This window comes from Panonychus citri, unplaced genomic scaffold, assembly GCF_014898815.1.
Source record: "Panonychus citri isolate SS breed McGregor unplaced genomic scaffold, ASM1489881v1 Contig00136, whole genome shotgun sequence".
Taxonomy (NCBI): domain Eukaryota; kingdom Metazoa; phylum Arthropoda; class Arachnida; order Trombidiformes; family Tetranychidae; genus Panonychus; species Panonychus citri.
Genome location: NW_026515541.1, coordinates 2,172,053 through 2,199,867, shown reverse-complemented (window position 1 = coordinate 2,199,867; position 27,815 = coordinate 2,172,053). Strand labels below are relative to the sequence as shown.

At 31.4% G+C, this 27,815-nt stretch overlaps 8 protein-coding genes across 12 annotated transcripts; 6 read left to right on the top strand and 2 right to left on the bottom strand.

Annotated features, from left to right (window-relative positions):
- The first annotated feature begins 144 nt into the window (after positions 1-144).
- LOC128392575 (transcription factor GATA-4-like) lies at positions 145-9,718 on the top strand. 2 transcript variants are annotated; one of them, XM_053352617.1, is made up of 5 exons: positions 145-705; positions 866-1,086; positions 1,416-1,541; positions 2,966-3,107; positions 8,902-9,718. In XM_053352617.1, exons 1-5 carry the CDS (start codon positions 411-413, stop codon positions 8,931-8,933), a joined length of 816 nt encoding a protein of 271 aa, XP_053208592.1. In that variant the 5' UTR covers positions 145-410; the 3' UTR covers positions 8,934-9,718. The 2 variants fall into 2 exon arrangements, with proteins under 2 accessions (XP_053208592.1, XP_053208593.1); XM_053352618.1 differs by having other exon boundaries at positions 148-705; positions 866-1,053.
- Positions 9,719-9,882: 164 nt separating this feature from the next.
- Positions 9,883-11,970, top strand: LOC128392574 (cyclin-dependent kinase 2-like). Its single transcript, XM_053352616.1, has 4 exons — positions 9,883-10,025; positions 10,351-10,477; positions 10,631-11,303; positions 11,414-11,970. The coding sequence occupies exons 1-4, from the start codon at positions 10,019-10,021 to the stop codon at positions 11,519-11,521; spliced, it is 915 nt and encodes a 304-aa protein (XP_053208591.1). The 5' UTR covers positions 9,883-10,018; the 3' UTR covers positions 11,522-11,970.
- A 959-nt stretch (positions 11,971-12,929) lies between these two features.
- On the top strand, positions 12,930-19,318 carry LOC128392548 (CAP-Gly domain-containing linker protein 3-like). Of its 4 annotated transcripts, XM_053352586.1 has the most exons (5): positions 12,930-13,384; positions 14,510-14,581; positions 16,112-17,273; positions 18,067-18,218; positions 18,279-19,318. In XM_053352586.1, the coding sequence occupies exons 3-5, from the start codon at positions 16,120-16,122 to the stop codon at positions 19,094-19,096; spliced, it is 2,124 nt and encodes a 707-aa protein (XP_053208561.1). In that variant the 5' UTR covers positions 12,930-13,384; positions 14,510-14,581; positions 16,112-16,119; the 3' UTR covers positions 19,097-19,318. The 4 variants fall into 4 exon arrangements, with proteins under 4 accessions (XP_053208561.1, XP_053208560.1, XP_053208559.1 ...); XM_053352585.1 differs by lacking the exon at positions 14,510-14,581 and having other exon boundaries at positions 12,931-13,384; XM_053352584.1 differs by lacking the exon at positions 12,930-13,384 and having other exon boundaries at positions 14,133-14,581.
- Positions 13,034-13,482, top strand: LOC128392497 (uncharacterized). The gene is made up of 2 exons (XM_053352524.1): positions 13,034-13,384; positions 13,459-13,482. Exons 1-2 carry the CDS (start codon positions 13,034-13,036, stop codon positions 13,480-13,482), a joined length of 375 nt encoding a protein of 124 aa, XP_053208499.1.
- A 339-nt stretch (positions 19,319-19,657) lies between the features above and the next one.
- LOC128392564 (histone-arginine methyltransferase METTL23-like) lies at positions 19,658-21,336 on the bottom strand. Its single transcript, XM_053352605.1, has 2 exons — positions 21,145-21,336; positions 19,658-20,889 (listed from the first exon to the last, which is right to left on the bottom strand). Exon 2 carries the CDS (start codon positions 20,851-20,853, stop codon positions 20,074-20,076), a length of 780 nt encoding a protein of 259 aa, XP_053208580.1. The 5' UTR covers positions 20,854-20,889; positions 21,145-21,336; the 3' UTR covers positions 19,658-20,073.
- Positions 21,337-22,107: 771 nt separating this feature from the next.
- LOC128392566 (androgen-induced gene 1 protein-like) lies at positions 22,108-23,709 on the top strand. The gene is made up of 2 exons (XM_053352607.1): positions 22,108-22,551; positions 22,705-23,709. The coding sequence occupies exons 1-2, from the start codon at positions 22,201-22,203 to the stop codon at positions 23,110-23,112; spliced, it is 759 nt and encodes a 252-aa protein (XP_053208582.1). The 5' UTR covers positions 22,108-22,200; the 3' UTR covers positions 23,113-23,709.
- On the bottom strand, positions 23,656-25,502 carry LOC128392563 (lachesin-like). The gene has a single exon (XM_053352604.1). It carries the CDS (start codon positions 25,336-25,338, stop codon positions 24,241-24,243), a length of 1,098 nt encoding a protein of 365 aa, XP_053208579.1. The 5' UTR covers positions 25,339-25,502; the 3' UTR covers positions 23,656-24,240.
- Positions 25,503-26,088: 586 nt separating this feature from the next.
- On the top strand, positions 26,089-27,745 carry LOC128392562 (uncharacterized). The gene is made up of 5 exons (XM_053352603.1): positions 26,089-26,346; positions 26,416-26,694; positions 26,762-26,945; positions 27,009-27,389; positions 27,454-27,745. The coding sequence occupies exons 1-5, from the start codon at positions 26,269-26,271 to the stop codon at positions 27,732-27,734; spliced, it is 1,203 nt and encodes a 400-aa protein (XP_053208578.1). The 5' UTR covers positions 26,089-26,268; the 3' UTR covers positions 27,735-27,745.
- Positions 27,746-27,815: the final 70 nt, after the last annotated feature.

Below are 27,815 nucleotides of genomic sequence, written 5' to 3'. Positions count from 1 at the left end.
TGGTATGTGGAAAGACAATTAAGTGATATAATTGAATTAATAATGTTAATGATTGAGAGAAATTTATCAAACTCCTGCGCATTATGATAAACCCCACCTTCTCAGGTAAAGTTTCCAGTCCTGGAAAATGTTTACTTACCTGTAAAGGTAAGAGAGAGAAAGAGAGAGAGAGAGAGAGTAGAGAGAAAGAGACACAAACATTATAACTTTAGATTGTCAAGTTTAGTATTTTTCTCATTTCGTTGATAGTTGATTGTTTGTGTTCCTTAAATTGTTTCGGATCTTTTTCTTTGTTTGTTTGGGATTTTCTTTCTTTTTTTTCGTTGGAACTTTTTTTCTTATTCTTCTTCTTCTTTTTCATCTTCTTCCTCTTCTGGTGGGATTATTTCGGTTATTATCGGTGGTTAATTATGTCTAATAAAACTGAATTTATGGATATTCAACAACAATGCAGTTTAATTCAGCAGCATCAAAATGCTTATTCAGCAATTCGTCCAACTTATCCATGGGCTGGAACTCAATCGGCTCATGAAGCTTTCGCCCAGGCTCAAGCATCTTCCATGTCAATGAGTGATTATCCTTTCTCATCAATGAGTAGTTCATCTTTACATAATTCGTATTCCCATTATTCTGGACATCATTATATGAGCCCATATCCACCCAATATATCATCATGTCAACCCTGTCCTGCTCCACCAAGAGACGGTAAGAACTCAATTCATCTTCATCTTCATCTTCACCTTTATCCTCATCATCATCATCATCATGATTGAAAGAAAAGAAAAAGAAAATATTTTCTAAATTATTGATTTTCGTTCGTTTCTTTTTTCTTCTTCATCTTCTTTCATGAAACAAAACTCATCAGTCCAAAGTCAAGGTCCATCTTCATACGTGTCTCACCTAAACGAAGGACGTGAATGCGTTAACTGTGGCGCTATTTCAACCCCCTTATGGCGTCGAGATGGTACTGGTCACTATCTGTGTAATGCATGTGGACTTTACCATAAAATGAATGGGACTCGTCGACCACTAATTAAACCACAGAGAAGATTGGTGAGTTTCCCTTCAAATAATTCAAACTTTCAGGTAATTAATCAATGCGAAAAACTATTCACACCCTTTAACCAACACTCAGAACAACAAAAACATCGTTAGCACACCAAAAGCACCAACATCAACAATTTAACAATTTCCATCCCATTAACATGAAACAAGGTACAAAATCTCAAGGTAGTTACATTGTTTACCTTTTTGTTTGCTTAAAATTAGCAACAAAAACCAAACACGTTACAATTTATAGTAAATGTTTTATAGTAGAAAAGGAGAAATAGCAAAGCAGAACTAACCTATAGAATTGTAATTGTCTCAATTAATTGTTTCTAATTGTTACCCTTTCTCTTTATCTTTCTATTCAGGTCGCTTCTCGTCGAATGGGACTTTGCTGTTCTAATTGTGGTACAACGACAACGACCTTATGGCGTCGTAACAACGAAGGTGATCCCGTTTGTAATGCATGTGGACTTTATTTTAAACTTCATAATGTAAGTTAAACTTTGTCGATCAACGATAATTAACTAATTGTAGTTATCAATCAAAGGGTAGAACTTTAATCAAATCAATCTCATACGAACGTTAATTGTGTAATCCATTCATTGATTTATAATTCACTCATTTGGATTTTTTTTTCCTTCTTCATTTACTCAATTAGATTTGTAATTCAATATCATTTACTCATCTTATTTACATCGTAAATTATAATTAGTTAATGATAATTTGAGAATGATAATTAACTATCTACTATCAAACAGTATCTTCATATGTATGGATAATAAGAATTAATTAATTATCTAATTATATACTTATGTAAGTTTAAAGTTTTAAAAGTTAAGATTATGACCTTTCATTAACTGCATGGTGGTTAATTAGATCCGATTAATTAGTGAGTTTTTAATCGTCTTTGATGTGAAATTTATATGGAAAAATGGAAAAGGAATTATGAACAATTTAATCCAACCATTCATCAGATTGAGATCGATGGATTACCCAATGAATACACATATGAGTCGATCAATTTGATCTCGAAAATCCCGTTACCATGAGTACTCAGAGTTAACCAGAATCGAGAGGAATAAAAATCATATCGGTTATCATGATGATGAGATTAATTAAGCATGAATGAAGGAGAGAGATAGAGAGAGGGAGAAGTGGTCAAGGTGGAAAGAAAAAGAATAAAAAAAAGAAAAAATTACCAAAAGTTCAGATTGAGGCTGAATTCTGAATGAAATATCATGTATATGGAACTTGGAGAAAAAAACAAAAACAAAACTCTAGAAAGAAAAATATTATCATCATCACTTTGATATATTTAGTTTAAAACTTGTTCAGATTAATTTTGATTGTTATCAATTCTCAGTCATAAATCAATCATAATTCAATAATAATACTAATTAATCAACAAACATAACTGCAGATAAATAAAAAAAATATTATATTTCAATGTTAATAATATAATAACAATTTTGGATACATTTGCATGTTGAACAAGAGAAGCAAAAACAAAACAAAAAACAGAATTGAATCAAAACATTGAATGAATTAGTTGATTGAATGATCAAATCATTGCTAATTAATTAAACTAACTTTCCCAGGCAATCAAGTTTTTTTTCTAATTTTCAAGTAATTCGTTAATTGATAAAACAAACTAAATGATGGTTATAACAGATAACATGAAAAATGCTGAGGCAAAAGTAAGAAACTGAACAAAAATGATACACATTAACCTTGGTCTTGATTGAATTTGTGTTTGAATTAATTGTGAATGTAGAAAGAGAGATAGAGAGAGAAAGAGAAAGAGAGAGATTTGATTTCCAATTTAATTGCCTGATTAATGAACAAATTAACAAACAAGTTAACTAATTAATCGAATCATTTTTTGTTCTCTTTTTTTATCGAAAAAAACTTACAGGTAAATAGACCATTAGCCATGAGGAAAGAGGGAATTCAAACACGTAAAAGGAAACCAAAATTACCTTCATCAGAGACTCCATTTGATTCATCATCGAAATCAACTAATGATAATCACAATGCTCCTCACGCCAATGATGATGGTGAGTTTGATTACAATTAGCTGGCTGATAATAAGACAATCAATACAATATCAAAGTTCGAGATTGTTATAAACTCACCTCAAACTCCAATCCAATATTCAATCAATAATCAACAACAAAACAAAAGTTTTAAAAAAAAAGTAAAAACCTAAATAATAAAACAACAAAAAGTTGAACAGTTTTCATTTTCTCATATAAATATTATTATATCTTAACAAACATAATCAATCTTTGGATGTTAATTACTTTTACATTATATTTACATGATAACAATTGAAACAAAAAGGTGAACCCAAAAGTCAACTCTCAGGTAGAGATACTTAATGAGAGAGGGATAAAGTTTTCGGACACTCTAAGAGATGACCATCAAAAAGATATTCTCGTAGTATCTAAATAGAAGTGGATATCTTATCAATGTAGAGGTTTTTTTCTCAAGCTACTTTTTAATTCTTACATTGATTTAAATGGGATTTCTCTCTCTCTCTCTCTCTCTCTCTTTATCGTTCTCTTTCTCTCTCACTAGTTACCTGATGGATAAGATTAGCTTATCTATCTAAAGGTAAAATAGCCTTCAAAAGATTGACAACTAAAAGGCTTAGACTTGGCTGGAAGTTGCCTTTTTCTTTTCCTCTCTAATTACCAAACAGAATTCACCTTTACCTGTGTCTCGACGACATAAGGTTGTCGTCGTTTTACCACAATTAGAACAACATCTTATACTCTTCAGGCCAGGCCACTTTTCGAAGGAGAGAAAAGAGAGAAGAAGAAAAAAAAAGAAGCAGAAAAAAAGAAAGTAACAGGCGAACCTAATTTTCGCAATTAACTATTGAAATCAATTAGACAATTTATGGTTTAGGTTTTCCAAGTTTCCTTTCTGTTTGTTTCAATTTAAGTTGATTGTGTTTGTCTATTTAGTGAATTAACTGGGCAATCTTTCAATTCCATGTTAAATATCATAATAAACATGTCAAAATACAAAAAAGAAGATGGAAAAGTGTAACTACCTGAAATTGATTGTTAAAGGTAAGAAGATGAGGAGGAGGAGGTGGAGTGGAGAGAGTGGGAGGGAAGAGGTTACAGATTACAAGAAGGTGCTATCGTACCTTGGGTATGTGCGAGTGCGAGTGTTGTTGTTGTGTTATTTTTATGATGAGCTTTAAATTGGATTGCATTAAATTTTATGGACTTTATTAGTGTCTCTCTCTCTCCTACTGTTAAGCCGCAGAGTCCATAAAATATGATAGATCAACACAAGACCAAGAAGATGATGAGAGGATAAAGTTGATCATCATGAAGATAATCATCATCACCATGATGGAGATGATGATGATGATGAAGATGATGATAGTAGTGATTAGAAGATGATTATGGTGATCATCTTGATCAACACAAGAAACATAAACACAAACACTTCAAGTTATTATATCACTTTAAGAGACTCACTGATTTTATTATAGGTAATCATCAAACATCATCTTCTTCATCCTCATCTTCATTTTCATCTTTATCCTCATCATCATACGTTTTATAGGCTTGAAAATTGATAGAGAAAAAAAAGAGTAAAGAAAAAAAAATTTATTCTCTCTCTTTTTTTTTTATAAATTCTCTTTCTTTTATCTCCACCCACTTTCTCTCTGTTTATCTTTCTCTCTTTCTCTCTCTTCCTCTTTCTTTTCTTTCTTTCTTTCTCCTCCTCTTTCCACCTTTTCCCAGACTCTCAGGTAAAAAGGGAGGAGTCACAATGAATTATATGAATGCACCAAATGATTGGTTAGTAAGATAAACAACCTTTTAACAGCTCAAGAACTAAATTATCATGATAATCATTATAATCATCATAATAATAATTGTTGATAATAGTTTTTATCATCATCATTATGATGATGATGTTGATTGTAACAAAGCAATTTGTATTCAAAAAATGTCACCTAAATGTTTTATCCTTGCAAAATGTTGTCTATTTGTTTTCTGTCTCTTTGTCTTTCTCTGTCTCTCTGTCTCTCTCTCTCTCTCTCTCTTCACGCAATCAAGCAATCATCCAATGAAGATGATCATCATGATGATAAGTTTCTCTCTCATCTTTTCACGTAGATATTATTTTCTCATTTGAAACATTTATCTTCATCTTTCTCATCCTCCTTCTCCTTCTCCTTCTCCTTCTCTTCCTCTTTCTTTTTTTAGACTCTCTCTCTCTCTCTCTCTCTCTCTCTCTCTCTTCCATTTTATATCTTCATTGATTCTAATTGAGTTAAACAATTTTAATTATATCACAATCGCAATTTAGTATGAAAATTATTCCGATTAATTTATTAGGGTTTAATTACTTGAGGATGAATTTAATAGCTGGCCAATCAATTGATTGTTGTCATTTTTTTTCAATAATTAATTTTATTCATTGATTGTTTATGAGACGTGATTAGGGTTTTTTCATCGCAATTCAATTTTGATTAGTTAATTGTTTTAAATGTGTTGAGTTGATTGTAACAGGTAATTGATGTGCTGGTGTTATATTCATTTGAGATGATGATGGAGGAGGTTGAGCAAAGTAATTAAGAGGAGATTTAACTTAATGATAAAAATTTTCAGTCTAATTTATCATCTAATCAATTAATCAATCATTTCTATGGACACAAGTTAATTATAATCATAATTAATATGATGAATCTCTTTCTCTCTCATCATGGTAATTAAATTGTTGGACATTTTTTTAATTGTTCAAATGACCTGAGAAAACAATTAACTTAACAAATATTTGTTTTCTTTTCATGAGTGAATTAAGATGAAACTTTGAAACAATTTATAATCAAGGATAATTGCGAAAACAAATCATTTGGATACTAATGGTTAACTAATTGCTCGATGATTTAAACATTACAAACTAAATGACAATTAGAATGATGAGAAAAGGAAGAGGAATCACACAAATGATCAAAATTTAGATAATTAAACTGATAAACTAAATTGTTAGTAGATTATAACTCTGATTGTTATCGGAATAATTTTTTACTTTCTTAAATTGTCCCAGGAAATTGATTTACAAAGCTCAATGATCAAAGTGTAACATTTCAATTGGAAGCACAAACAATAAAATCAACGACAATTGTTATTAATAATTACATGAGATTAACTATTATGATTTGAGATGAGATGAGATTATCAAGATTAAGGTTAAAGGTTATCAATCTTAATTGTAGGATGAGGATGGTGATGATTATGATGATGATTGGACATGGATTGATGATCAAATGAAAAAGTGATCAGTTGCTGGAGATAATCAGTTAATTGAGAAACGAGGGCGACAATCAAATTGTTGATGATCATTAATTTTCATGCTTCTTTTACTCTCTCATTTTGGTTAATCATCCTCATCATCTGAATATCTATTCAATAATTTAGGCCTCTTGTCATTCATTCATTGATTATTAGTTTTAATTAGTTGATCAACTGTTCAGATGAATATGAACAATTAATCAATCTTCTTGTTGTTTGGCCATTCACTATTTTCTAGTAATTCAGTTGAAAATGAAAAGATATTCAGATTAATTTGATTGGCCAATTTTTACATTATTGGGGAAATTATTTAATCTAAATTGTTACTTGATTATGAATATGATTAAGGCGATTGACACTTTGATACTAATCAGCTGTTATAAAGCATAATACAAACACTAATCTTGATTAGTTATCACAATTACATTCATTTTCATTGATCATGATAAAAACTTTTTAAATGGTTAATACAAAGTAACTTAATTCCCATGATTAGATAATAACAAGAAGTTGTTAACAAAATTTGATTAGATTTAAGCTTTAATCTGATCCTGTTAATTGATTAACCAAAATCCATATTCTGGTTAATCATCATTATAATTTGCCCATTTCTTTTTCTAATTGTTAATTGTTAATTATCAAGAGTAAACTATCATCTCTCTCTCTCTCAACCTTTTTTTTAAATTGATTGAGATACAAAAGTAATAAACTCTGTAATTACCAAATGGATACATGGAAGTGTGAATCGCTTGACCAAATGGACTCTAAGATTTTAATTAATGGTCAATTCAGCTTGTAGTATAATCCACAGGCATTTACACCAAATATTATCATCGCCAAGAGAGAGAGAGAGAGAGAGAGAGAGAGAGAGAGAGAGAGAGAGAGAGAGAGATGCTGATGATGATGAAGGTGAGGAGGTGGAGGGGGATTTCTACAAACAGGTAATATCACCAAGAGAGAGAGAGAGAGAGAGAGTAGCATTAGGGTGGGGACAGAGTGAAGATGAAGATGAAGATGAAGACCCTCCTCACTCAGAACGAATCCCTCCCGACCCAATCCCTGATTGACTTTGTGCTTTTAAAACAAGGCAAAAGAAGAAGACGAAAAATGAGATAAAAGATAGGAAGAAGATAGAAGAAGAAGAAGAGAAAAAAGTAAAAGAAAATGATGAAGATGATGATCATGATGATGTGCATCATCGACATCATCATCATCATCATGAAACAGGTAAGAAAAAGAAGAAGAAGAAAAAAGATGAAGATGAGGAAAGATTAAGAATAATTTATGACCAATTATTTGTCTGATCCTTTTACCTGGAATGTAAAAAGCTTTTTACAGCTAATTTATTTTATCCGTCACAACAACGATTTCGAGTAGAAACTTAAACTTGAAGATTTTGTTTTTTGTTTCATATCCATAACCGGTTCCCTTTTCTTGTCTCAATCATTTTTTTCGTTTGTCCAGTTTACTGGTCAACAGAATGAGAGAGTAACAGAGTGAGAGAGGGAGAAAGGGTCTGCTCGTCCTTTGAAATGCTCTATTTTTGATATATATCATTTGGTATTTAAAGGATTACGATTATTGATTATTAGTCCGATTTGATACTAACTCCCAGATTTGAGTGGTGGTCACTTAGCGATTTGAAGAGGGACCTAAGCGACAAATTCTTGTAGACACAGTGACTGGGATGTCGGTGGTCAAGCTATGGACTGTGGTCAGTCGTGACCATGACGATAACTAGTTATGATTAGTGTTATTCTTGTTGTTTCTTTGGTGTTGCTTCATGTCTTTTGTTTATTGTCATGTTAATTGTTGGTGGGAGGTTTGATTATCCTTTTGTTTCAAGAAATTATCGCCATTTTTTTGTTGTTACTCTGGTCACTTTTTTAAGATTTTAATCTTTGTCAATTTACAATAAAATTAGTTGATTATCTTACTATCGTGTCTGTTTATCATTCAATCAACAAGGACAATCAACTATCAGTTATTAAGCAATAAACTCAGCATGATACATGTAATGATGATGATGATGATGAAATGAAATTGTTGATTTACAGGTAACATGAGGATAGATTTTGCTAAAGATTAAACAACTAATCAGTTTGATGTTTAATCCAAGTCATTAACAAGTTACAATCAATTTAAGATCAAAAACTTGAAAGTCAAATCATCTTATTCAATCAAATCAATCTAATCTAATTACTGTTTAACACTAATAATCCCAATCATTGGTAATAACAATTATGTTTAAAGAAACAAATTAATCATCTATTTAAATTGTTACCTTTTTTTTAGTTGTTGTTTATCAACTTAAATCATAATCACAATTCATAACTTGTTTCAATCTCAATCTCTATCTCATTGACTAATTGTAATTAAAATCACATCTCAAACATAATTCTTGTATAATTTAGCTTTTAATTAATGTTCAATGAAACTTGCGATTATAATCAAATCTCATGATGATGATAACAATTAACTTAATCATGTTTTTCTCTATTTCTATTTTTATTTCCATTCACAGAGAGTATGAAGGTATTCCCACCACAACTTTAACACTCAACAATTAACTTTGATTCCTGAGCTTAACCATTTGTCATAACAATAACAATAATAATCTTAATTGTGGTTTTGTGATTCTGTCTTTTGCTTGATTGTCTTGAACTTAAATTGTATAGTTAATCCAAACTAAATTAAATTAAACTAAATCAACTTGCCAAGACGAAACCAAACGAAATCCTTAAATCGCAGTTAAAACAAAAAAAACAACAACACAACAACTCATATTGATACAATTATTAATATTAAAAAAAAAACTTAAATTGGTGCTAATATAAAATTAATTAATCAACAACATCTACCGGCTGATTAAATTTGGATTGATAAACAAATTGTGAAATGTTTTATTCATAAATTATTGACCTTTTAAATTATTAAAGTGTTTTTTATATACTCTCATTAAATTGTCTCAATGAAATGATACAAAAATTGGAAAACAGAAACAACAACAATTTGTTAATTGTAATTAAAAAATTAGAAAAGAAAATTAAACAAAATTGAAGAAATTGAGTCGCCACCTATTGTCTTCCAATGGAAACACAAAATGCTTTCAAATTGAGAAAAAAAATTCAATCAAATTTAGAGATTGAAAATGAATTTTAATCATCTAATTAATTGTTTTTCTTTAATTAAATTGTTTTCCACAAATTGGCTGATTGTTTTCTTTTGTGAATTAAATTGTAATTGGAGAAAGTGTAACATTGGTTTTACTTTTTCTTCCAAAATGTAAGAGAAAAAGGTAAACAATGATTTCTGTTGATTTTGTTTCCATTGTTTTCTCAACTTAAATTGTTCACTCATTTTGGGAATTTAATTGTTGTTTGGTGAGTAAATTGTTTCCTTTTTGTATTTTGATTCGCTTTTTAATTAGTTGATAAGTTGATAGATGGAGTATTTGATGCGAGAGAGAGAAAGAGTGAGAAAGAAAGAGCGTCGTTTTCCCGCTTCTCTTTTTTTTGTTGTTTCTCTTTCTCTCAGATTGGTTTGTTTTTCTCTTCTCTTTCTTTTTTCTCTCTCTTTCTCTTAATCACTTTTTTGGTTTTTCTTTCTTATGTTCATCGTCATGTTAATCATCAAACGAGATGGAAGGTAAGATGTTTTCTTTTTCATTTTTCGTCTTTTAAATTTAATACTTTCAATTTACTTCGAGTTAATTGTAACCATCATTCTTTAAACATTTAATTGTTAACCAAATCTTGTCTTTTCTTTTTTCCTCTAATTACAACCCATGCCGTTCTTAATGGCACTTTTTTAGTCTCATTCTTTTCTCTGTGATTTTAATTTTCTCTTGAGATTTTGTTCTCTCTCCTTTTGGTGTTTTCTTTTCCATTTTCTATTTCACTTGACACATTTTTTTTCCTTCTATTTTCTTTGTTTTTTTTTCTTTAATTCTCCTGTCAATTACTCCATTTAGGTAGCAATATTAAACAAGAATTTGATAAAGTGGAAAAAATCGGTGAAGGTTCTTATGGTGTTGTTTATAAAGCCAAACATCGGGTCACCGGAGATGTGGTTGCATTAAAAAGGATTCCTTTGGATACGTATGAATCTGTTTTCTTTTTTCTTTAATCTATTCTTTTGGTTGGATTATATGTTTTGATTTAGCTGTTGATTCTATTGATGAATTATTGTTTTCTTCTTTTTTTATAATCTTTAAATTGTCTTTTTGTTTCTTCTTCTTTTGCCTCACACAGAGAGTCTGAAGGTGTTCCCAGTACAGCTATTAGGGAGATTGCTTTGCTTCGTGAACTTAATCATCCTAATGTGGTTCGTTTATTGGATGTAATTCATAGTGATAAAAATCTTTACCTCGTATTTGAATATTTAAATCAAGATTTAAAGAAATTACTTGATGATAGTAATGGCGGTCTGGAACCATCCCTGGTTAAAAGTTACCTTTGGCAGTTACTCCAAGGTATTGCTCATTGTCACACTCAGCGAGTCTTACATCGTGATCTGAAACCACAAAATTTACTCATCGATGATGCTGGTAACATTAAATTAGCCGATTTTGGTTTAGCTCGTTCAATTAGTTTACCAATAAGAGGTTATACCCATGAAGTGGTCACTCTATGGTATCGAGCACCGGAAATACTACTTGGATCATCTGTCTATGGACCGGCAGTTGATATTTGGGCCATTGGATGTATATTTGCTGAAATGTGTTCCAAGAAAGCTTTATTTCCAGGAGATTCCGAGATCGATCAACTGTTTAGAATATTTCGAACCCTTGGAACACCAAATGAATCAATTTGGCCTGGAGTTAGTAGTTTACCCGATTTCAAAATATCTTTCCCTCAATGGTTGCGACAAGATTTATATCGTTGCCTACCCCAAATGAGTAGAGACGCTATCGATTTGTTGGTTGTAAGTATTAATTGTTTCCCATCTTAAATGTCAACTTTTATCTTTTCATTTATCTCGCTAATTTTTCTCTTTATCACTGTTCTGTTTTTTTTTGTCATCCATTGTTTTAGCAACTTCTTAAATACGATCCAAATAAAAGGATTTCAGCTCGAAAAGCTTTGACTCATCGATACTTTAGAGATGTAAGCATAAAACCCTTATCACGTGCACTTTTTTGATCATTAAGGCTTTTAGTCACTTTCCAATCACGAATCACCAATAACCAAACACTTCCTCATGGAACCAAATTATTATATATTTCGCACTTCGCTAAATTGTGCAACAAAACTGCCCTTTTTTTCACCTCAACTTGTGGAGTCTCCCAAAGTTTTTATTCCAACAATTATCTTGACATTTGGTTTGTCATCAATGGATGGAATTAAATTTTAAACTTAATTGCCAACTCAAATCATTCCACCTTATAGACAAAGACTTGGTTTAATATTTTATTCCCAAACTATTGGTTATGTATTTAAAGACTGTTTTCTTACCTCCATCTCATTAATTTTCATCAATGGTCAACCTGTTGACCAAAAGTAAATCTATCATCATTTATAACTCATATTGATGTATAATAACAATCAAAAACTAAAAGATAAACATCGTAAATGTTGAACTAAATTGACAATCCAATTGAAATATCAGTTTAATCAGTCTGCTTAGAGAATTAATCACATCCGCGTTTCATCTGTGGAAAAAAAAGTAAACAATTAACGATATTCGCGATTAATCTGTTCGGAAGTATCGACAAAATCAATCAATTCTAATAAATTCTGGTTGAATGATATTAAATTAGTCTTTCTCAAATATCTCAGAATAGAAACAAAATTAATCTAGACTGAATAGATTAGTCATAGTTGTAAGAATCAAATTAAAAATTTCACTTAACCATAATGTAAATTAATTCTTGTGAGTTTTCAATTTCTCAAGTAATTAAATTAAACTCTTTCATCACCATTTACTTATGATTATGATGAAGATGATGAACCGATCAGAGTAACAGGAAATTTATACAATCAAAGAAAAAAAACGTTGATTGTCGAACTTTTTTTTCAAAAAGTTGGATTACAATTAATTTGAATCAACAGGAAGAAGTGTCATTGCAATTACGTTCAATTGTCTCTTCTTGATAAATACTCATAAAAAAAATACAATTTCAATTTCATTTGATAACTTTGGTCACTTTAAGTGAAGTAAAAGTTGAACCTCAACCACAACCTTTCAACTTCCGATTTGAGTCCAGAATTCATATTATTCTTAATTATTCTGTAAAATGTGGAGATCGAGAAGGCCCGACTTTTGAAGGGCCAGATGAGAATTAAAATTTGGTTCAATTGATTTGGAAGATTTTTTTCACTTCGAGTAACAAAACGATCCAAAGATTCAACAATTAAAAACCAATCGTCGAAAATTTCACCTCAAAACAATAGAATAAATGATAATTTAACGTATTCACAATGATTAGAATTGAATTTTACATTCAACAATCAACAAACAATTAAAAGGAGTGAAAAAAAAATACGAAAATACGGTGTCTATTTTCACGGAAATTGATGTACGTTTAGTCTGTTATTCTTCGAGCAAAGTGTTTACTTTGTTTGTTGTTGATTCTTATTTAGATTGTTAATCTCATTTGTCTAAATGTTTCTGTGACAATTAGTTAATTGTTTTACTCTGTTTCTTTAGCAATAATGTCTAAAAAGATGAACATGATTCCTAGTTACCGATATAACAATGGAATCTTTGTCTACGGTGTTAAATTGTTTCGTTTGATTAGTTTTGTAATGTATGGATTTGCCATCGGTTGGATTAACACTCATCCCTCTGTCCCTCCGTACGAAAGTGTTGGTGCTTTTGGTGGTTCCCTTAAATTTTTAACTTATTGGAATCTATTGACACAATTTATCCTTTTTACCTTAATCAATTACTGTGATTTTTTCCTGCTCTCATCGGATGGAACCTTTAAACATAATCAATCGTCAAGTGTATTAATTAAACTGAGAGACATTGTTCACCATGGACTTGCCTTACCATTAGGATTGGTTAGTTTTTTCATTTTTTATTTTTCTTATTCGCAACTTTTTCTTGCTCTTATTTTGTTTGTATTGTGACAAAGTTTCCTCAGACTCAAGATACATGAATGTCCGTCAGCTCAATATTTTCACTTTGAGCTTATTTTTTTCAGCTCAAGGGTCAAGCTACAGATGAAAATGGACTTAATTGTTCAGTTAATTGTGTTTTTTTAAATTAGGTTAGGTCTTCGGCTACTCTAAATTGTAATGTTACTTTTCTGTTTATGATTGTCAAAGGTGCAGATATTTTGGTTCTGATATTTATGTCCATCCTTTGGCTCTTCTTTTAGGCTAAAAGTTTTAGCTCTTTTTAATTACGAGTCAACAACTCGGGTACCTGGAGAAAAAGAGTTTTAGATTTTAAATTGTTTCGTAAATTGTTTGACAGATGGAGGCAAATGAAGATCATTGAGTTAAAACATTAGCTTGAAATGGCTTCATAAGCCTTGTGAAAAGATTTCTCTTTGAAAACTACATTTCCACCTTTCTCTGGGGCTAATTGAAGCTTTTTATACTAAATTCAAAACCAGAAAATCTATCAGTTGGTACACTCGATTTTTGAATGGACGATATGACTCGAAATTCAAGTCAATTTTGCATTTAATTCGACTCAAAGTCGACTAACTTCAGTCGACCAAGTTGATTGATTTTCGGCTTCGACTCAAGTCGTTTGCTGATAGACTGACTGGCTGAATAGATCGACTAGCTTCGGTATCTAAAAATTTTCATTCATTTGTTTTGTTTTGTTGATTGTTTAGTTTTCCCGTTTGTTATTGTTACCATAATTTAGTTTAATTTGTTTTGTTTTCAGGTGATTTCGATGAGCATTTTAATGATTCAACTTCTAGTTACCTTGTGATTAACATCATCTAGAAAAAGATAAATTTTATTAAATGTTACAATGAAATCTTTGCCCTTTTTTCACCTTTTCCCTTTAATTGTTAAATCCTTCATTGTAAACAACAATTACAATCAACATTAGTGTAACTTATTGTTTGTTGTTTGCAATTTCTCAAAAAATAATCCGAGCCCTCATTCCGTTTACCTGAATGAACTTTCAACTAAAATCAACTTAATCTTTCACCTCACCTTTAGTTGATTCATCAAATTGTAAACGATTTCAGCTCAACGATTGTCTTTCAAATTTGGATGATTAAATTGTATCTGGTTAGTATTTGATCAATGAAGATTTTCTAATCAATCACCAATCTAATCCAACCATTGATCTCTCACCTCTGTGTTTGTAGGATTACAGAAGTTAAATTGTAACAGTTACTTTAAAGTTGACCATCGAATGATTATCAAATTTAACTAAAAATAGTTGAAAGAATTAATTTGATTAAATTGCTGTTGGACTTTTAAATTATTCGATCAACTATTTATTCCAGATCGAAATGAATTTATCACCTTATATCAACAATAGTAATCATGATGAGTTTCCAATCAATTGAAACACAATTCAAGTACTTGTGGTCTTTTTTATTTGTGTTTCTAATCAATTTAGTTTCAATTTAATAGTAACAATTAATTATCATCAAGCTCTAATACTCACTCATTATGGTTTCACTTATTTGTAACCAAAATGAAATATCCAATAACAAAACAACCCGAAACTGGATCATTTATATCATTTAACTGACCTCAGTTTCAAGTTCCGTATCTGTTTATATTAGACTTTTTTTCTCTCTCAATTTTCACACAACAATCAACAATTTCCTTTTCTTAATTGTTAATTGTTAATCGTTTTTTGTTCCCGTATCGCCACTAATATTGATTGTGTTCAAATTGTTTGTCCCAATTGTACTTGTTAGTTCCTATTATTGTTTTGTCATTCGTCATGTTAACTGTCTCAATTCAGAAGATCACAATCAACATCTCATCTCTTCCTTAAATTTTATCTTCATCTTCTCATCTTTCTCTCTCTCTCACTCCATCCTTTTATCATCAACTCACTTTTTATCTTCTTCTTCAATCATTTTCATATCTCTTTGGTTTTGATCTTGAAAAACTTAACCTTTACGTGCTAATGTATCTTCAAGGAATATGAATGTTACTCTAACCACCATGATCATCATTCAACAATTGAATTTATGATCAACTTCCCTGAAATTATCATGAAATGATTATTCAATTGTCAATTAACATCCATCATCTATAATCTAGTCTTTCTCTTTTCCTCTTTATCATTTTTGATTCTTTCTTCCTCTTTACTTTTTTTTCCTAAATTGTTTATTCATTAATCAATCAGTATTTCATTTCAATTTATACTCATCATCATGTATTTTTAATCCGGCTATTCTGATAGTCTGCTCTCCCTCTCTCTCTCTCTCTCCTCTTTCATAATTAATTGTTTCTTCAATCATGGGTGAGAGATTAAAATCTTCATTATTATCTTTGTTATTAAATTTTCTTAATATTTATTAAGTCACGATTTAACTTATTTCTTGTTTTCTTGATTAGAATCAGTGATTGTGTTCAAGTAACGAATGGTTAAAATCAATTGTGTGTGTTTCCTCAATGATTAAAGTGTAACTTATAATCATCAGTTAATTGTTGTTGCTATAATTTGATTGAAATTTCCACAAGAAAGGAAATCAAAACAATGAAAATTTACCTTGAATGTTCACTAATCACAAATTTTAATTTCTTTTTTTCTCTCTCTTGTAACCTTGTGTTAATTGTTTACTAATTGCTTAGCACGTAAAATGGCAACAACAAATGGTGATACAAATGTAATCAAAAGTGGACATTGGTCAAGCCCTACTCTCAATTCATCCTCATCCATCTCATCCACTGAATATTTATCATCAAATGGTCACAGTGGCAGTGATAATACCAATGGAAATGGTTTCCCTTTTAATGGCTCCCTTACCATTGAACCTCAAAATGGTTATGAGATAATGACCTTTGAACCTAAGTGGACATCGTCCAAGATTCACATTGCCTCGGATCCACCTTTTTGTAAAACCTGTGAACAATTAGATACAACTTTTTTCAACATCCAATGTCACAATTGTCGCGAAATATTGACCAATCCAGAGACAACGATATCACAATTATTTGCCATTCTAAGACAATGGGTACCCCAAATACAATATTGCATTGAACTATTGGTCAAGGAAATACTTAAACGAGGTGCCCATCATAATGACAAAGATGGACTTACCGATATGACGTTACTTCATTATGCCTGTAAAGCGGGTTCATCAGGGGTTGGTGATGTTCGAGCTGCCCTTCGAACAGTTCATCTTCTCATCTCAAAAGGAGCTGATATCGGTATTAGATGCCGATGGACAGATATGGCAGCTATTCATTATGCCGTTTATTTTGATGTCTCAGAAATTGTTGACTACCTATTGACCATTAGCGATCGAACCTGTATCGATGATGTTTGCCATGACTTCGAGGGTGGGACACCTTTACACATCGCAGCGGCCAATTTATGTATCGATTCAGTTAAAGTGCTTCTTAAACATGGAGCAAATGTATTATTAAAAGATGATCACGGACGAACTGCTCTTGACTGTGTTCCCGACCCAACTACCCTTCTTAATTCAAGTATACTCGCCAAACAAGGGGCCGTTGAAGTGGCCATTGAACTAAGAGCGCTCCTCGAGAAAGCATTTCTAGCCACAATTCCTGGTGAAACGTTTACCTTTGAAGGTCCAGTTACAGGTAAAGTTGTTCTTCAAGCACTAGGATTACAATTAGGGGATAAGGTGGTTATCAACGGTGTTAAATCGGGTATCTTAAGATTCTGTGGTGCGACACAATTTGCACCCGGAATTTGGGCTGGAGTTGAACTCGAAGAGCCCGAGGGTAAACACGATGGTAACTTTCAAGGAGTAACTTATTTTAGGTAAGAAAATTTTTTATCCAAACAAATTGATTGAACTTTTTTTCCTCTCTCTCCAAATTGTGTTCCAATTATTTGATTGCTATCTTTTCAATTAATTGACAATTTTATTATAAGGAACCAAATTAACAATTAAACTGTTCTAAACACAATTTGTGTCTCTTTAATGGGTACACCTTTTTTTTTAAATTGTCACTTAATCAGACCTGGTTCCTTCTTGATTAGTAATTAGTGATTAGTGATTAGTTGATAATCGTAACTTTGTTATCATTTCAAATCTTTCCTTTTAATTTAGATAAATTAACTTGAATATTATTAATACATTGAAGTAATTGTTTCTTTTTGCCTCTAATTACTTAACCATACCAATCAATTGAATCAATAATTACAATTAAGTTGATCAATTGTTTCGAAAATTTTAGTCAATAATTTATTATTGTTACGCTTAAATGACAAGAATGAAAAAAATGATTCCCCCTCTAATTTAAATCTTTAAATCAAATACAATTTAAAGGCAAAATAACACAATTAACTTTCCTAAAATCAGCTGCAGCCAATTTCCAATTATATATTTAGCTTAATCACAATCCAATTAATAATTTTAAATTAACTTTTTACGCATCAATTAATTTTATCCACTCACAAATTATAAATCTTTATATGATTGTCATTAATATTATATGCAGATTAAGTGTTCAAACGAGGAGAGGTTTAAATTGTTACTTTAGATTGAAATTCATTATCCTATTAACTGTAACCCTGATTAACTTTTTAATTGTATTTAAATTTTTATTAGATGTCCACCTAATCATGGTATCTTCGCACCGATAAGTAAAATATGTAAATACGATAACCTTTGGCGAAACGTTAAAGGTACAAGTCAAACAATACGAATCGTTAATCATCCGGGAGTTGATGTGTCTCATGTTACACCGAAAGTTGAGACAGGTAAGTTGATTGTTGATGATAATTGTTGAGAAATTAAATGTTGTTTGTCTATTTTTTTAGGTCTTAATTCATTGAAATATCGAACTGCCAATGTTGCCGAAGTTGGAGATAGAGTTATATTGACCGATAAACGAATTGGTGTTGTCCGTTTTGTCGGCGAAACATCATTCGCTTCGGGTATTTGGTATGGAATTGAATTATCAAAGGCGATCGGTAAAAATGATGGATCCGTTGAGGGAGTTAAATATTTTGATTGTAAACCATTACATGGACTATTTGTACCACCGGGAAGGATATTAAGGGTCACCAAGAATATGAATCATTCCTTATCCTCGAACAATAATAATAATAATCATTACCAATCGACACCAAATGATAAGACAATTGCTGATGATGAAAGCTCAGAATGTAGTTTAACTCTAAGTCGAAGTTCATCTGAAAGAGCCAAAAGTCCACTATCAATGCGTCGATTACGATCCCGTTCATCTCTTAAATCATCATCATTCTCACCAACCTCTTATCCTCATTCATCAATATACAATCATAATAATTCATCATCATCTTTATCATCACCAATTAATAATTATAATAACAACCCAAACTCTTTACTATTATCAGCACCTCCGTCGTCCTGGTTGACCCTTGGAGTAAATGTTTTCGTTAACAATGAGGTTGGAGTTGTGAGGTATATTGGTCCAGTCGATTTTGCTCAAGGTACTTGGCTTGGATTAGAATTGAGAAGTGCCAATGGCAAAAACGACGGTTCCGTCCAGGGTAAACGGTATTTCACTTGTAAACCAGGTCACGGTCTTTTGGTTAGGCCAAAAAAAGTGTCCGTTCGTGGTATCAATGGAGCTAAATTATTACCCGATGATTGAATCTCTTTAAAATATGAGCGTTTATTTTTGCAGCATTTAATTGATCTAGAATCATGTTGATCAATTTGTCAATATTCACCATCTACGTCAACAATAATTTAATATTATCAATTGCACTTTGATTGAAATTTACCCTTTCATTCATATACATGTAACAATCAAATTGAATCACAATCAAACCACTGAAACTTAAACTCGATCAATACAGATCATCAAATATCACCACCATTGGCATTTTGTCCGGCATTTAAATTGAATTTTTGTTTCCTGATTAGCCCAAGACTTCATTAAATTAAGATCTCTTTGAATCTTTTAGCTTCTAACCTGTGGGGGGAAAGTTTGAGACTTTTTGATCAAACATTCGTAGAAACCGTAGCATTTAGTGTATTCAACTGAAATTTTATATTCTTATGGCTAATATACGAGAGATAATATTGTATAAATTTCAGGTCAAAAAATCTAATAGTATCGCTAATTTTTTAAATTGAAGTGCGATGAAAAAAAATCGACAATCATTTGATTACAATTAATTTGAATCAACAGGAAGAAGTGTCATTGCAATTACGTTCAATTGTCTCTTCTTAATAAATACTCATAAAAAAAATACAATTTCAATTTCATTTGATAACTTTGGTCACTTTAAGTGAGGTAAAAGTTGAACCTCAACCACAACCTTTCAACTTCCGATTTGAGTCCAGAATTCATATTAATCAGAACGGAAAAATATAAGTTTTTTTGTGATGAAAATAAAAGTTACAAGTTTTTGAATAGTTGTTGTACTGGATGATGAATGATGAATGAAAATGATGATAGTGGTGATATAATAATAATAATAATAATTTTTAAAATGATAATTGATGATTACGATGATTGTTAATGATGCTGGTTAATGGTAAAAATAATTGACCAAATTGGTTATGTTTATTTTCCCATTGAGTTAGTTTTGTTTGTTTGTTGCCATTTTTTTCCTTGATTGTTCAAGTACGAGGTTCTCTGGTTATCTTGTATATTAGAATTGTGCTTCTCGATCGTTGTCCTTGAGATTGGTCATAATCACCATCATCGTCCTCATAATCAACATGAACACATTCACAATGAAGATTCCATCTTTTCATGACACATTCAATGTTCCAACTTGAATTGCGAACTTGATAAGTGGTATAGCAAACAGTCTCAGGATTACGGGTCATAAAATAGGCTAAGGTCATCAAAATATCCTCGAAATCATTTGGATCATAGAAACAATCGGAAGCAATTATCGCATCAATCAGAGGAATCTTAAAGAAAACACCAGTAAATCTGCCCCAAGTTAACGGGAAAATGTGTATCACTTTCGGATCGATATCTTCAATCGAATCATCTGTACCAATGATTAAATTATTCTGTAAAATGTTGACATCGAGAAGGCTCGACTTTTGACGGGCCAAATGAGAATCAGTAACAATCAATTTAGCCCCAAGAAGAGCACCAACGATACCACAAAGTCCAGTACCACTACCCAATTCCAAGATTCTTTTACCAGCGAATTGAGATCGATGTTTAATCATAAATTTTGACAACACGGGAGCAGCAGGCCAAGTGATCATTGAATAATCGGTATCACATTTCTCTTTAATGGTCACTTCCAAAATTCTTGATTCATTGATATTATTATTGTTACCACCAAGTGGAAAAGTGTATTTTTTTTCGCTCACTAATTGGCCTCCATTTTCGTTGGCTTTTTGTTGGATCAACGGTACCATATGATCTTGTGACATTATTATTACGATCAAGGTAAACAATCTGTAAACACACTGATGAACAAATCAATGGATGGCAACAATTATCAATAGAGAAGAAATGAAGAAGAAGAGAAAAAAAAGGTTAACACAAAATAATTCCAATCGAAAAATATTTTTCAAGTGGAAACAACATCAACTACAGGTAATAACAGAAAGAATATCAACAAAATAGCAAAAAAAAAAGAAAACAACAACGAGAAGAGAGAGAAGAAGAAAAAGAAAAAGAGAGAAAGAAAACAAGAGTTGACCAGTAAACAGGTAACATACAGAGTGGTCATCAAGTTTACCAAAAAAAGAGGGGAGGGTAAGTTATGGCTCAGTGCGCTGTCGACGTGAAGAGAGTTGACTTATCCAGGTAGGTTCTCTAACAAGGTGGTTCAACGCATTCTCATCCCCAACCAGTATCCAGATTATTTCTGGAACACTGTGTAGATGTAATAAAAAAAAGGATTAAAAACACACTAACATACAAACAGTAAAATGAGAGAGGAAGAAGAAGAGAAAAAAAATCCAAAATGATGACAATTATTGTTGTTCTTCAATTGGACCACTTTTACTACTCATTCAATCACATGGGTTGTAAATCGTTGCTTGATTTGGTGGAACAATTATCATCTAATCCTCTGATCACCAGTAACCAATTAAATTCTCTGGTCTTTGTTAATTTGCAAAAGAAAATGGAATTTTGTTTTTCTCTTTTAAATCAAATACCGGTTACTATTTTTTACTATCACCTCCAAACCAATAACAGTTTAATTACAGAATATTTTTTGTTGATTAGTAAACAAGTTGAATGTAAATTTGTAATTCTTTAGAGTCACAGGGAAATTACTTAATTGACATTCAGGGTAACCAAATAAAAACCAATTCTTTAAGAATTAAATTGTTTCAAATTGGATTAACAAGATAAATTACAATTCGGTTCAGTTGATTTGGAAGATTTTTTTTTTCAATTCGAGTAACAAAACGATCCAAAGATTCAACAATTAAAAACTAATCGTCGAAAATTTCACCTCAAAACAATAGAATAAATGATAATTTAACGTATTCACAATGATTGAATTGAATTTTACATTCAACAATCAACAAAAATTAAAAGGAGTGAAAAAAAATACGAAAATATTTTAATAACATTAATTAAAACGAAGAAAATTTAAAATTTATTGCCTATTTTCACGGAAATTGATGTACGTTTAGTCTGTTATTCTTCGAGCAAAGTGTTTACTTTGTTTGTTGTTGATTCTTATTTAGATTGTTAATCTCATTTGTCTAAATGTTTCTGTGACAATTAGTTAATTGTTTTACTCTGTTTCTTTAGCAATAATGTCTAAAAAGATGAACATGATTCCTAGTTACCGATATAACAATGGAATCTTTGTCTACGGTGTTAAATTGTTTCGTTTGATTAGTTTTGTAATGTATGGATTTGCCATCGGTTGGATTAACACTCATCCCTCTGTCCCTCCGTACGAAAGTGTTGGTGCTTTTGGTGGTTCCCTTAAATTTTTAACTTATTGGAATCTATTGACACAATTTATCCTTTTTACCTTAATCAATTACTGTGATTTTTTCCTGCTCTCATCGGATGGAACCTTTAAACATAATCAATCGTCAAGTGTATTAATTAAACTGAGAGACATTGTTCACCATGGACTTGCCTTACCATTAGGATTGGTTAGTTTTTTCATTTTTTATTTTTCTTATTCGCAACTTTTTCTTGCTCTCATTTTGTTTGTATTGTGACAAATTTTTTCCTCATGGTTATTGTTTATTTCTTGTTAATTTGATGATCTCTTTTTTTGTTTCTTACGTTTATTTGGTTTACAGTTTGTTGTCCTTGTTTATTGGATGATCTTTGCAATAGATCCTGAACTTATCTATCCCATTGCATCTCGACCATATTATCCAGAGTGGTTGAATCAGATAACTCACTCTGCTATTGGAATTACGGTTCTGGTGGAAGAATTTGCTTTCTATCATCCTCGAGATGATCGGAAAGCTTTTATTGCTCTTCTCACTTACATTGTTTCTTATTTCATTTGGGTTCTCTATCTTGGCTATGTAATCAACTATTGGCCCTATTCGGTTATCAGAATTATTCCTGATCCTTACAAAATACCTTTCATAGTTACATTTGGACCAGTATTCGGATTTATATTGAATTTCACCCAATTTCTTCACAATAAGCAATGGCCTACACCTTATCAAAGACCTCGTAAAGAGAAACGAAGATGATCCAAAGTGTAATCACAATCAAGAAAAACAAATGGAAAAATACTCAAAGTGATCTGAATGAAATCGCATCTTCCTATTCACCAGGTTGGACTTTCTCTAAGAATCACTTAATCTACTTCTGACTGACATTCTCATTAATTTATCTTCATCATTATCATGATTTCTATCTGATAATTATTCACTTTCAATGTTTCTCCATTCATGTTAGATTATTAATTAACTTCAATTAACTGACACAAAAAATGGTTAGTCAAAAATACTCATTCAAATGCCACCAATCAAATTATTGATATTATCTTTCAATCAATCATCAAATTTGAAAGAAAATATCAAATGTGACCACAATTTAACCAAAAACAATACAAAGTTGAACAAGCTGATGATTTACTTAATCAACTTTCCCTGATTATCATGTAATTACTGTTTCTCTTTTGTCATTCATCAAACTAATATTTATCACTCATAATTAAATCAGTGCAATAAGATCTGTAATCATGTTTAAAGTTACACAATTTAAGAAGAAAATAATGTTGAGCATTGGAATTAATTTCAACAATCTTCGAATCAAATTCACAATTAAAATCTTTTTAAATTAAATTGTCCCACTTTTTATTGTTCTATTGAAACAAAAGGTGAAATTTAATTATTAATCAAAGTGATTAAGAGAGCAATTAACAGGCAATAGTCCAAAGTATAAAAATGATTGATCATCAGGATTGACAGTTTGACAATCAACAGTTGATTATGATGAGCTGTTGATTGTTGAAAATTGAGATTCGTGAGAGTATATGAAAAAAAAATTCATCCATTAGAAGATAAAGTAAATTGATTGCAATTAGATGAATCATAAATTTGATTAAGTTGCTAATCAAATTGTAGATTGTGAGTTTGTCTTGATTGTGAGATTTTTGTTTTCTAGGCAAAGGAATGGTGGATGGAATGAAGATAATTTAGTTAACAGCAATTAACTGGTTAACATTTTCAGCAAAACTTGGTCATGTTAATTGTGGTTAATTGTTGAATGCAAAGTGGTGTCAAATTTAAGGGAGAGAAATATTTAATTTCTCATCACAAGGTGATTTGATCGTTGATTAAAAAGGCATAATTTCATGTGAGATATGAGATAATTTAGATTGTTAATTGTTTCAAAACAATCACAGTTGCGAGTGTTAATAAGTATGAGTTTTGTAGGTTCGTTGATGAAGATGCTAATGATAAATAAGCATGATGGTAAATCGGTTCAGAACTTTGTTCAACTCGAATTACTTTTGATGTTGAACCGAGTTTATTGGTCGCTTGGCAAACATATTCACCGAAATCATCGGATTTTAAACGGGCGATACGAAGAGTAGAAGACGAAACCTCGTTTGAAGTTTGTACGGAATTTATTTCAACGCCTGTAGCGTCATTTAGACGATAATGATCTTTCAACCAATAAACCTCGACCAGTGGGAAACCCTCGGTGACACATTCGAGCTCAAGGGAGTAATCAATAGCTTGTCGATAAACATCCATTGGTGCTGTGATTGAAGGTGCGAATTCAACTCTAACGCCAACATTACGTTTGGCCTCCAATCCGACGCTGTTGTTGGCGATACAATAATAGGTTCCTCTGTCCTCCTTGGTGATATTGTGGATCAACAGGATGTTACCAAAATAAACGGAGCTTCCTGTTGGTAAAATATCGTTGTTTTGTCGACGCCAACTGATGAGAGGCCGAGGGTGTCCAGTGGCATAGCAGACCAGCTCAATTGAAGCTCCTTCAAAGGTCGTAACGACCCGAGTACTATTGTCAACAATTGTCGGTGGCACTCGAACGGTAACATTAACATCAGCTGTCACTCTACTGGCTGTACCTGTGATCACTTGGCACTCATAAGTTCCCGAATCTGTTTCTCTTATTTTGGACAATTGTAAAGTGTAAGTGTAACTGGCATCATCATGGCGAATGGAGTATCGGTTGTCCGGTATAGAGAGTCCAGCATTCTTGGAAATGAACAGGGTGTTCCTTGGATCTTCTCGGTCAATTTTAACCCAAATTACTGGATAATCTTGTGGATATTGGATAGCACACTGTAGGTCAACAGTATCGCCAACAAGGACAACCTTTTCGGGTGAAATAAAACTAATTGTCGGATGTAATGTGGCTCCAATTAATTTAGTAAAATTAACCAACAATAACAAACAAGAAACAAGAAAAATGGTTTTCAAACAAACTGGTAACATTTTCAATCTAATTACCAATCAAAAGGAAGAAAACAAACTCAATTGGGTTACTTTTTAAGTGTAAATTTACATTGAGCCCACAAAACTATTAATTGGAAACAATTAAACGAAAAACAATTAACGAAACAAAATCAAAAATTAAGTTACAATTGAATTGGAATGCAACAAAACAGTAAACAGAGAAAGGGAAAGGGAAAAGTAGGCGCGGTCTTTGAGTAGAAAAATTTGATTGCCAAGTTAATTAAGCGAAAAGAATTTAATTTAGAATAAAATTAAAGTTAATTGGGATGAATTCTAAAAATAACAATTAGTGATTAACTAGATTAATGGACAATTAGTTTTCTTATTGGAAATTCACTATTGATTATTTTTGTTTTCCTTTACTTGGTCAATGAAAACGAGAAAAATGATCAATTGATTGTTGATAAATTCTGATTCAATTTAATTGATTCTAATCTAATTTTGGAAATAAATTGTTACTCTAATAATAAATTGTGTTTGTTATTGGTTTCATTTCGCTTAATTGTTCATCATATTTTGATCAATTCCTGGTAAATTTGATTATCTTCAATTCAATTATTTCTTTGTCCATGTTAATCATTTAAACTCAACATAAATCAAATTATTCACATAATCAAACATGGGAAAAATTAGATGATTAATCAAGAAGATGATCAGTTAACTAACCAAAGTTATTAATTTATAACTAATTCGATTGAAGGTCAATTTAAAATCAATACAATTGAATCAAGATTGAGGTTGATTCACATTTGCGTGACCATTGATTTGCTTCAATTTGTTCCCATCAATTGATGTCCAGTTGATCAAAGTTTTTTTTTGTTTTATTTGCAAGAGTTAAGTTGATCCTTAATCATTGATTGGAAATCGGATTAATCATATCAAATTGAGTGCAATTAAAAGTACCAAGCGATGAGAGGATCAAAGACCAAGTTATTTACCCAAACCGAAAGCCGACCCGAGACTCCGGGTGAAACTCATCATCTCGAAGTGAGTAAACAATTTAATCTGTTAATCTAATGTTACAACAATTAAAATGATTCTCGTGGTTAAAATTAGATCTTAAAACCAATGATTAAAGTGTCCGAGTATCTTGGCTCATGGCCCAGAGATGGTCAGCAATTTATTTTACGATTAACTCCTTGGAATGGATTAACTTTGTTTGTCCTTCACTTTTACACTGCTCATAAATTTTTCAATTGGATGACGGTGGTTAAGACAACTGAAAATATCTTCGAGGTTTTCGAGCAATTAACTTTGATCATTCGAACTGGAATCGTCGCAATTTGTTTCGATTATCGTTTCATGATGCATCATTCATTGATGAATCTATTCAAGGTAAATAAATGTTCATCTTATGTGGTGACAATTTCTTATAACCAGTAATGTTTGTTGTTCCAATCAGATTCTGGGAAGGATTAAAACTCTCAATGAAGATAAGAGTCTATTACAATTGCGAACAACAATTAAGATAATTGCTGGTATTTGTTTCTGTTTTGTGTTCTTACATGTTTTGTTTGCATCCATCTTTATGTTTCACTCGAGTACCGATAAGTATGTTAATTGGCTTTTCTATGGAGATGCAGCAAGTAAGTTGATTGTTGATTAAATTGTCCGGAAATTTGATGTTCATTTGATTGTTTCAAATTCAGATTCAACTCCTGATTTTGTTATAAGAATCATCATGATCGCTGATTGGGCCTTGTATCTTTATCTGGTCATATGTAATGAGTGTTTCTTTTTCGGGATGTACATCGCTATTTGTTTAACAATGTTATGTAAGATTAACGATTATAATTGTTTCGTTAAACGAATCCAAAGGGAAAGAATAATCAAATCAGGTGATCAGGTTCAGGAACTTTACATCATGCACACTCGTTTATCGCAGATGATCACGGAGGCTGAAAGAAATTATTCTTTTCCATCCTTCATTTGGGTTCTTTGTATCATCTTCAATTTAGCGGTCAAAATCGAGTCCGTTATTCATGGCGTTAAAAAGGCCGAATTTCGGGAATTTGGTTACGTTTTCACAGGTAAATTTGTTACATTGTATTGGTTGATTATCTTTGTAAATCTTTCCATTCATCTCGTTGTTAGATGTTATCTATTATACGCTTGGTTTCATGGCGATATGTTTGGTTGCCAGTGAAGTTGGTGAGGCCAATTCAGCGCCGATTATTTCCTGTATTAAAATCGCTGAACAGGGTGACATTGATGATTGGACTTTCCAACAGGAATCTCAACTTTTAATTACTAAAGTTAATACACCAATGTTGAAGCTTTCCGGTTGGGCTTGTTTTGAACTTAATATGCAATTCATGTTGACAATTTTAGGAGCTTTGGCAACTTACGCAATTATTGTTATGCAAATGGCTTGAGAATATGTTAATTGTTGTTGTTGTTGTTTCAATATTGAAAGTACAATAAATTAGTATTGATTGACACACTATTGCCAATCA

Excerpts from the sequence above, each read along its gene's own strand:
- LOC128392575 (XM_053352617.1), top strand. The coding sequence starts at position 411 with ATGTCTAATAAAACTGAATTTATGGATATTCAACAACAATGCAGTTTA. Across the intron at positions 706-865 it reads TCCTGCTCCACCAAGAGACG|TCCAAAGTCAAGGTCCATCT; the intron begins GTAAGAACTCAA and ends AAAACTCATCAG. Across the intron at positions 1,542-2,965 it reads TTTATTTTAAACTTCATAAT|GTAAATAGACCATTAGCCAT; the intron begins GTAAGTTAAACT and ends AAAAACTTACAG.
- LOC128392574 (XM_053352616.1), top strand. Across the intron at positions 10,478-10,630 it reads AAAAGGATTCCTTTGGATAC|AGAGTCTGAAGGTGTTCCCA; the intron begins GTATGAATCTGT and ends TGCCTCACACAG. Across the intron at positions 11,304-11,413 it reads ACGCTATCGATTTGTTGGTT|CAACTTCTTAAATACGATCC; the intron begins GTAAGTATTAAT and ends CCATTGTTTTAG.
- LOC128392497 (XM_053352524.1), top strand. The coding sequence starts at position 13,034 with ATGTCTAAAAAGATGAACATGATTCCTAGTTACCGATATAACAATGGA. Across the intron at positions 13,385-13,458 it reads TTGCCTTACCATTAGGATTG|TTTCCTCAGACTCAAGATAC; the intron begins GTTAGTTTTTTC and ends ATTGTGACAAAG.
- LOC128392548 (XM_053352583.1), top strand. Across the intron at positions 17,274-18,066 it reads CAAGGAGTAACTTATTTTAG|ATGTCCACCTAATCATGGTA; the intron begins GTAAGAAAATTT and ends AATTTTTATTAG. Across the intron at positions 18,219-18,278 it reads TACACCGAAAGTTGAGACAG|GTCTTAATTCATTGAAATAT; the intron begins GTAAGTTGATTG and ends CTATTTTTTTAG.
- LOC128392564 (XM_053352605.1), bottom strand. The coding sequence starts at position 20,853 with ATGTCACAAGATCATATGGTACCGTTGATCCAACAAAAAGCCAACGAA.
- LOC128392566 (XM_053352607.1), top strand. The coding sequence starts at position 22,201 with ATGTCTAAAAAGATGAACATGATTCCTAGTTACCGATATAACAATGGA. Across the intron at positions 22,552-22,704 it reads TTGCCTTACCATTAGGATTG|TTTGTTGTCCTTGTTTATTG; the intron begins GTTAGTTTTTTC and ends TTTGGTTTACAG.
- LOC128392563 (XM_053352604.1), bottom strand. The coding sequence starts at position 25,338 with ATGTTACCAGTTTGTTTGAAAACCATTTTTCTTGTTTCTTGTTTGTTA.
- LOC128392562 (XM_053352603.1), top strand. The coding sequence starts at position 26,269 with ATGAGAGGATCAAAGACCAAGTTATTTACCCAAACCGAAAGCCGACCC. Across the intron at positions 26,347-26,415 it reads GTGAAACTCATCATCTCGAA|ATCTTAAAACCAATGATTAA; the intron begins GTGAGTAAACAA and ends GGTTAAAATTAG. Across the intron at positions 26,946-27,008 it reads TTTCTATGGAGATGCAGCAA|ATTCAACTCCTGATTTTGTT; the intron begins GTAAGTTGATTG and ends TTTCAAATTCAG.